This window comes from Gigantopelta aegis, chromosome 9, assembly GCF_016097555.1.
Source record: "Gigantopelta aegis isolate Gae_Host chromosome 9, Gae_host_genome, whole genome shotgun sequence".
Lineage (NCBI taxonomy): Eukaryota > Metazoa > Mollusca > Gastropoda > Neomphalida > Peltospiridae > Gigantopelta > Gigantopelta aegis.
This window is the reverse complement of record NC_054707.1, coordinates 82,677,839-82,686,149: the sequence shown is the minus strand read 5'-3', so window position 1 is coordinate 82,686,149 and position 8,311 is coordinate 82,677,839. Positions and strand designations below refer to the sequence as shown.

The following is an 8,311-nucleotide window of genomic DNA, read 5'->3' as shown; positions in this document are numbered from 1 at the left end:
TGCTCCTCCCTGGACTCCAAGCAGGGTACTTCATCATAGATGAGGGATCTAATGCTCAGACTATCAACTCGATGGCCAACTCGATGGTTGCGTTGTACTTTTCCCAGCTATCAACGACGGGTGCAGCTCAGATTAATAGCTAGTCGGTGGTAGGACTTGTATACGACGAGTATAGAGTTGTAAGATTCTCAGACTAGCAACCGGACAGTCGAGAGATCGGTGTGTTGGCCAGCTCCGTGACAGTCATCATTCTACACTCACTCTAGTTTTGTATTGCAATGCGTCAAGACGTGTGCCTTTGTTCGCTCCAATTACCCCCCCCCCCCCACACACACACACACACACCTGGGGGGACTGATCGAAACTTATGGAGCTTTGTTGGAGTACCGAGTCGCGTACATCGGGTCACAGCCGCCGAAACCCGACATTGAATAAGTTGAGCAGTGGTCACTGCAGGCCGGCCGTCTCCAACAGAGCTAGACTTGTCACGCTAAACTTAGAGGACGTCCGCAAGCTTATTAGCATGTCCAAGCACGAGGCTTACCAGCACTTACCAGCAAGCCGTGCTGACGGGGACTTTTCCTTTCATCGCGTCAAGCTGCAGGAGGGACGAAACGCAGTGTGACCATCCACCAAGGGCTACTACTTCAAGAGATGGACAACCCGAATTTACACCGCGTCTTAAAGACCATCTCGGGGAAAGACTTCCGTCCCATCGCCAGAAGTTTAGCAGCCTCCGCGTACCGGCACACCTTTGGCGGCGCCCACCTACCAACCTCCTTCATCTCCGTGAGTATGGACTTAGTCAGACTTTTTTGGCCGCCATTTTAATTTTTTTTTTTTTTTTTTTTTTTTTTTTTTTTTTTTTTTTGTAAACAGCCTGGCACGCTTTATTTTTGGCAGTCCGTCTAAATTGCTCCAATCACCTTCAACTTTGGATGAGCAGTCAAACTTTTTGTTTGGCCTTAATTTTATCCGGACATGGTATTCTCAACTTTGCTAAATTTTTCCAAATTCCCCCCACCTCAAACTTACCCTCCCCCTCCTGTCACGGAATTGGTCACAGGCGAAGTCAGAGGCTAAGTCCGGGTTGGGCGTGCCTGAATCTTAGTTGGATATGGGCACATAAAAACAGTTCCGCGTTCCGTGACAGTTGGTAGTTTGATCCTAGCATTATGGCAAACGATTTTCATATGTACTTTTTTTCTCACACAGAAGAACACATACTACTGGATTTGATGTGGTAATTCTGTCGCAGTGCTCTGGTTTTGTCGCTTTTGTTACATAGGCTACTCTTACCTTCAATGCAGCAAGGGATCTTTTATATTTAACACTGTCTGGACAGTATATACCACGGCCTTTGATATATTATACACTGCCTGAGGTTAAAAACCCACCAATCATATGACGGCGAGCATCCCTGCAACCTAGGGCGGGATTCAGCCCAGTCGATTGAGCGCTCGCCTGAGGTGCTTGCTTCGCAAGACAGAACCACCTCAGTGTATCCGTTCAACAGATTGTTTTTTTTCTCGTTCCAACCACTTCACCACAACTGGTCAAAGGCCGTGTTATGTGCTTTCCTGTCTGTTGGAAAGTGCATATAAAAGATCTCTTGCTGCATTAGGAAAAATGTAGCGCGTTTCCTCTGTTGACTACGAGTCTGAATTACCTAATGTTTGACATCCAATAGCCGATGATTAATCAATGTGCTCTAGTGGTGTCGTTAAACATTACACACTTTAAACAAACTTTTCCTGCAACTTATCGCATCTCAGATGTGTAGGGGGCGAGACGTAGCTCAGTGGTACAGCGCTCGTTGGATGCGCCGTCGGTCTGGGATCGATCCCCGTTGGCTATTTCTCGTCCCAGTCTGTGCACCACGACTGGCATATCAAAGGCCGTGGTATGTGTTATCCTGTCTGTGGGAAAAGAGTAACCCATGAAGTGGCGACAGCGGGTTTCCTCTCTCAATATCTGTGTGATCCTTAAAGGGACATTCCCAAGTTTGCTGCAATTATTAAGATGTTATCGACAAATATAGACTTTTTAACGATTGTAATTATATATCAAATATATTTTTCTGCATAAAATATTAGTGGCTGTATATTAAACGTGTTTCTGATCGTTCTAATATTTGTACTAGGTTAAATTTCATTTTATTTCCTAAAATTGGTTTTTCGTACGTACGAAATTATTTGAAAACAAAATCCAGTTTGGGCTTCTAAAAAATATTAAAACGACCAGAAACACATTGAATATACAGACACTGATATTCTAAATAAGAAAATATATTTAATATGTAAGTTTAATCGTAAAAATATTTTATTAGTCGGAAACATGTTACAATGCAGCAAACTCGGGAATGTCCCTTTAACCATATGTCGGACGCCGTATAACCGTAAATAAACTGCGTCCAGTTAGGATACGGCAATTGAAATCGATGCTTACTAAAATAATCGCTCGCATCGCTTGCGGCCGGTTAGGATACAGCTTTAAACCAGATAAACACAGCGTCGCCGAGGTCAACATTTGGCAAAAGGTGACCACCAACATACCGTAAATCCTTCAAAGTATGCCGACTTTGAAACATACAATATTTAATACATGATATACCACGGTAAAGTTATTCATACACATGATAACATACATGTGTATGCCTCACCATATAGTATTAATATGGCCGACTGTTAGTTAAATGTCTTTCAAAAATTAAGTTTTGTTTAACGACACAACTAGAGCACATTGATTTATTAATCATCGGCTATTGGATGTCAAACATTTGGTAATTTTGACATATTATAGTCTTAGTGAGAAAACCCGCTAGGCCTATATGTTATTTTCCATTAGTAGCAAGTAATCTTTTAGTATGCACTATCCCACAGATTGTATAGCACATACCACGGCATTTGATATACCAGTCGTGGTGCACTGGCTGAGACGAGACGTTATACCGTATGCCTCATCGTATAGTTTGTTTTGTTTTGTTTAACGACACCACTAGAGCACATTGATTAATTAATCATCCGCTATTGGGTGTAAAACATTTGGTAATTTTGACGTAGTCTTAGAGAGGAAACCCGCTACATTTTTCCATTAGTAGCAAGGGATCTTTAATATGCATCATCCCACAGACGGAATAGCACATACAACGGATTTTGATATACCAGTCATGGTACACTGGCTGGAACGAGAAATAGCCCAATGGCCCAAAATTAGACGATCGCTTTACCATTGGGCTACGTCCCGCCCCAAATGTCTTCAAGACATGTTGCTTGCAGTGATGGACCTCGACAATAAGACTGATATCAAACAGCAGACGAGTTTTACGAACACTGATAGTGACCCCGAGCTTCTACTAACCGATTTACGGTACGTCACAGAAATAAGTATTATTATGTCAAAGCAACTACATTTTGTTTTAGTTTATCGTGGTAATGATGCCAACTGCATATTACATAAAACAATATCATATATTTCATCCAAACAACAAAAATGTACAAAATGAATCTGAATTTACAAGTGTCGGTTTAATGGTCGACTTGAAAAGAAAATATTGCTTTATGGGTTTTTTCACACCACTCGCATACCATGTAACATTATTGGATGTTATTCTACATTTAACTGAATTCTTTTCATAAATTTACTGTCTTTCCATAATACCTTGTGCGAAATTTCTTTCTTTTTTTCAGAGTCAGAAGGCTAATAAGAAAAGTTATAAGAACGCTAGACAAATGCGATAGTGTGTAACAGCCTAAATCGTGTCCCATTACATTGTGTTGATGAGACTACTTTTTGTGTCATTATTGAAATAGTTCAACATTAGTTTTTCAGGAACATGGAACAGGAACCGATGATTCTGGGAGATGACAAATATTGCCAGTTTACAAAACTCTAGTGAGTGCCACATGAACGACTCAGAACAACAAACGTCCTCGCCAATCAGTTATCAACTTTGTTGTCGACTTGTTCGTCGCTTCGCTTTCCAAGACGGAGCATGCTCATTGGTCGCTTTCCTAATCTCAGCATGCTCATTGGTCGCTTTCCTAACCTCAGCATGCTCATTGGTCGCTTTCCTAATCTTAGCATGCCCATTGGTCGCTTTCCTAATCTTAGCATGCCCATTGGTCGCTTTCCTAATCTTAGCATGCCCATTGGTCGCTTTCCTAATCTTAGCATGCTCATTGGTCGTTTGCCCAGACGAAGCATGCTCATTGGTCGTTTTCCTAACCGCAACATGCTCATTGGTCGCTTGCCAAGACGTAGCATACTCATTGGCCGTTTTCCAAGACGCAGCATGCTCATTGGTCGCTTCCCAAGCCGAAGCATGCTCATTGGTCGCTTCCCAAGACGCAGCATGCTCATTGGCCGTTTTCCAAGACGCAGCATGCTCATTGGTCGTTTACCAAGCCGTAACATATTGAGTCCACGCTTATCAGTTTCATAGTATTCATCGCCATTGTCACTGAGATCTTTTCCAACATCATCCTCATCATCCTCATCAACGCCATTTTCTAAATAATCCTTCGCCCATTCTTCTTCTTCTTCCTCTTGATGCTGATTTTCCAAATCGGCGTCCTCTGTTTTTGGAACTTCAAAATCAATCACTGATCTTTTCCGGCGTACCGCACTGTCGTATCCGAGATCGTGTAACATCTCCTCGTTTTGCACCACGTTGTGTAACCAGTCTAACACATCGTCCTGTGGCTCGTTCGCGTCTAGAGACGAGCGACCCAGGCGCAACATATTGAGGCCTCGCTTGCCTAGCCGGAGCATGTTCAAACCTCTGCCCAGTCTCGACATGAAGTAGGACCGCCTCTGCCTGGAAACTGTGTCTTCTTCCTCATTGGAATCTTCAGTTAAACCTGAAGAAGAAACGAAAACACAAATTTAACATTTTATCAAGTAGAAAAAAAAAAATTCGACGTAGACATAAACACTATATAGTCTGTCCTATCCTCCTACAAACATATATTTTGTAAATAGTTTCAGTTTGGTTTGACGTAAGAAGAAAAGTTAAAAGTCTTTGGGAAATTTTTAAAATTACTATTTTTGTGTTCAGTTTCGAAAACAATCGCCTCAGAAATAAATAATTTGTAGTAAATTCCATAGTATTGAAAAAGTGAAGGACTACAGATAAAATGTTTAGATTTGGTAATTTAAAAACGAATATTTGGTAAGTAATTATCTAGGGAACAGTTTGAAGCGGCCGTTTCGTGAGGGGCGGGACGTAGCCCAGTGATAAAGCGTTCGCTTGATGCGCGGTCGGTCTAGGATTGATTTCCGTCAGTGGACCCATTGGGTTATTTTTCGTTCCAGACAGTGCTCCACAACTGGTGTAACAAAGGCCGTGGTATGTACTATCCTGTCTCTGAGATGATGTATATAAAGGATCCCTTGCTGCTAATTGAAAAGAGTAGTCCATGACGTGGCGACAGCGGGTTTCCTCTCTCAATATCTGTGTGGGCCGTAACACTATGTCTGACGCCATATAACCGTAAATAAAATGTGTTGAATGCGTCGTTAAATAAAACATTTCCTTTTCTGTTTTGTAAAGCTGTATCCTAACCAGACGCGTGCGGTTAGGATGCGGCAGTTGAAATCAATCATTTCTAAAATAATCGCTCGCATCCGGTTGGGATACAGTTTTATTGACTGCTGTATTCGGCCTTGTTTTATGTTTTAAAAATGGGTGGGTGTGGAGGGGGAGGGTGGTGAAGGTTAAAAGGCGACATATTACATAACAACCCCTTTTACAGACTCATGTACAAATCAAATAGCGTGCAGTGGTGTAGCCCTTCCCATTTGACAATAAGAGAGTCATTAATGCGTTATTTTATGCACTTATTGCTAATAACACCCTGAGAATGACATAGCATTATTAAACAGATCAGTTTCCACTGATCTGCGTTGATAAACTAGCCGGCACTGGGCGTTAGACAGTGTGGACTAATGATTTGCGAGATAATTGCTCGTGGAAGTCGTTGATTTTCTGACACCAGAGATGGCCGAGTTGTGAAATACTGTCCATGTGACCACGGGAACCGGCCTCGGTGGTGTCGTGGTTAAACCATCGGACTACAGGCTGGTAGATACAGGGTTTGCAGCCCGGTACCGGCTCTAACCCAGAGCGAGTTCTTAAGGACTCAGTGGGTAGGTGTAAGGCCACTACACCCCCCCCCCCCCCACACACACACACCTCTCTCTCTCTCTCTCTCTCTCTCTCTCTCTCTCTCTCTCTCTCTCTCTCTCTCTCTCTCTGTCACTAACCAATCAACAACTAACCCACTGTCCTGGACGGACAGCCCAGATAGCCGAGGTATTTGCCCAGGACAGCGTGCTTGAACCTTAATTGGATATAAGCACGAAATTAAGTTCAAATGAAATGAATATTGTTCATGTGCTCACCACTTAACCATGGGCGTAAACATGGTTTGCCAAACAAATACTTGTAGTTCTTACAGACTGACAGACAACGTAAACAGGCGGGAAAGACCCAGCAGTCAAATAAAAACCTCATTCCATTTGTTCTTTGTGATGTGTATGGTCTGCGGGACGTAGCCCAGTGGTAAAGCGCTAACTTGATGCACGTTCGGTTCGGGATCAATCAATTTCTCGTCCATGCCAGTGCACTACGACTGGTATATCAAAGGCCGTGGTATGCGTTAATCTGTCTGTGGGATGGTGCATGTAAGATATCCCTGGCTACTAATGGAAAAAAAATAGCCGGTTTTCTCTCTAATAAAATATATGTCAAAATTACCAAATGTTTGACATCCAATAGCCGATGATTAATAAATCAATGTGCACTTGTGGTGTCGTTAAACAAAACACATTTTTATTTGTATGTATTTCGTATCGGCTCTATTTGGATCGTTTTTGTACAATACATATTGACTGATTGATTGGTTTATAGTTATTTTCGTACTTATATCCAATTAAGGTTCAAGCACACTGTCCTGGGCACACAGCTCAGCTATCTGGGCTGTATTTCCAGGGCAGTGGGTTAGTGGTTAGTGTGAGAGAAGTCGATGTAGTGGCCTTACACCTACCCATTGAGTCGTTAAACTCTCTCTCTCTCTCTCTCTCTCTCTCTCTGATTGAGAGCCGGTACCGAGATGTGAACCCCGTACCTGCCAGCTTTAAATCCGATGGCTTCACCACCAAACCAAGCCATCTAGACAACTAAGTCATCAAACCAAGCCACCTAGACAACGAAGTCACCAAACCAAACCACCTAGAAAACTAAGTCACCAAACCAAGCCACCTAGACAACCGAGTCACCAAACCAAGCCACCTAGACAATCAAGCCAACCAACGCAAACCATTCAACAATCCAGCCATCCAAATACTCAACCAGGCAGCTATCCAAACAGCCACAATGCTGGTCGGCCATTTTTAAAATATCAAAGGTTGTTACTAGACGATATGTTTTGTTTTAATTTACTTCTCTTTTTTCTTCTTCTCTTTCTTCGGGTGTGTGTGGGGGGGGGGGGGGGGGGGGGGGGGGGGGGGTGGTGGAGGGGTGCTTAGACTATTAATTTATCGTCGAACAAAAACTAACCAAGTACATATCCCATATATTTGATACTGCACGTAGATTTAGTGCGTTATCAGGGGGCGTCAAACAAAAACTAACCAAGTACATATCCCATATATTTGATACTGCACGTAGATTTAGTGCGTTCTCAGTGGGCGTTATGTGCATTCGATACGTTCTTTCTTCTTTGCTATTTTAATATGTATAGAAACCCAAGACGTGTAGGCATTTAGTGTGTGCTAAAATATGGATGATAAATTAATGGGCGTTGTAAAGTTCTTTTAGAAATTAATCGTACTGAATCGTCCGAATGTTTGACAAAAGATGGCCATACAAGACGAGCTGTATTCAGTACAGATACAACTGGCCCGAAATAGAAAAGAAACAGCAAACAATTTTGTCGCGCGCGTGAGTACATCATAGGACACCACCCCCAAAGATTATTATTACAGAACCACGATAGAGCAACTTTGATGAATTAAACAGTAGTAGGTCATATGTCATTCGATTGACCATTCAGAACCTTTGGAACAATCACAAAACTCAAGCATAAACTATATATTATGAACTACATACATTGAGTAGAGGTAGGTCATATGACAATAATGGAGCTGTTGAATGATTAAACAATTACACGGATACGGTCCCGTAGCAATAGGTCACTTGTCATAGTTTTGACAATTCGGCATTGTCAGAATGATCACAAAACACGTTCATAAACTAAACATGAACTAAACGACCTGCGTAACAGTAGTCATTTGCCATTTGTTAAGA

The 8,311-nt window shown here is 42.2% G+C and overlaps 1 protein-coding gene across 1 annotated transcript in view; it reads right to left on the bottom strand.

The window, feature by feature from the left end:
• Window positions 1–3,407: 3,407 nt before the first annotated feature.
• Window positions 3,408–8,311, bottom strand: part of LOC121381001 (myomodulin neuropeptides-like) — a 68,260-nt gene continuing 63,356 nt past the window's right edge. The window contains exon 2 of the mRNA XM_041510073.1: window positions 3,408–4,862. Coding sequence (XP_041366007.1) covers window positions 3,940–4,862 — 923 coding nt within the window. The 3' untranslated portion in view covers window positions 3,408–3,939. The remainder of the gene's footprint in view (window positions 4,863–8,311) is intronic.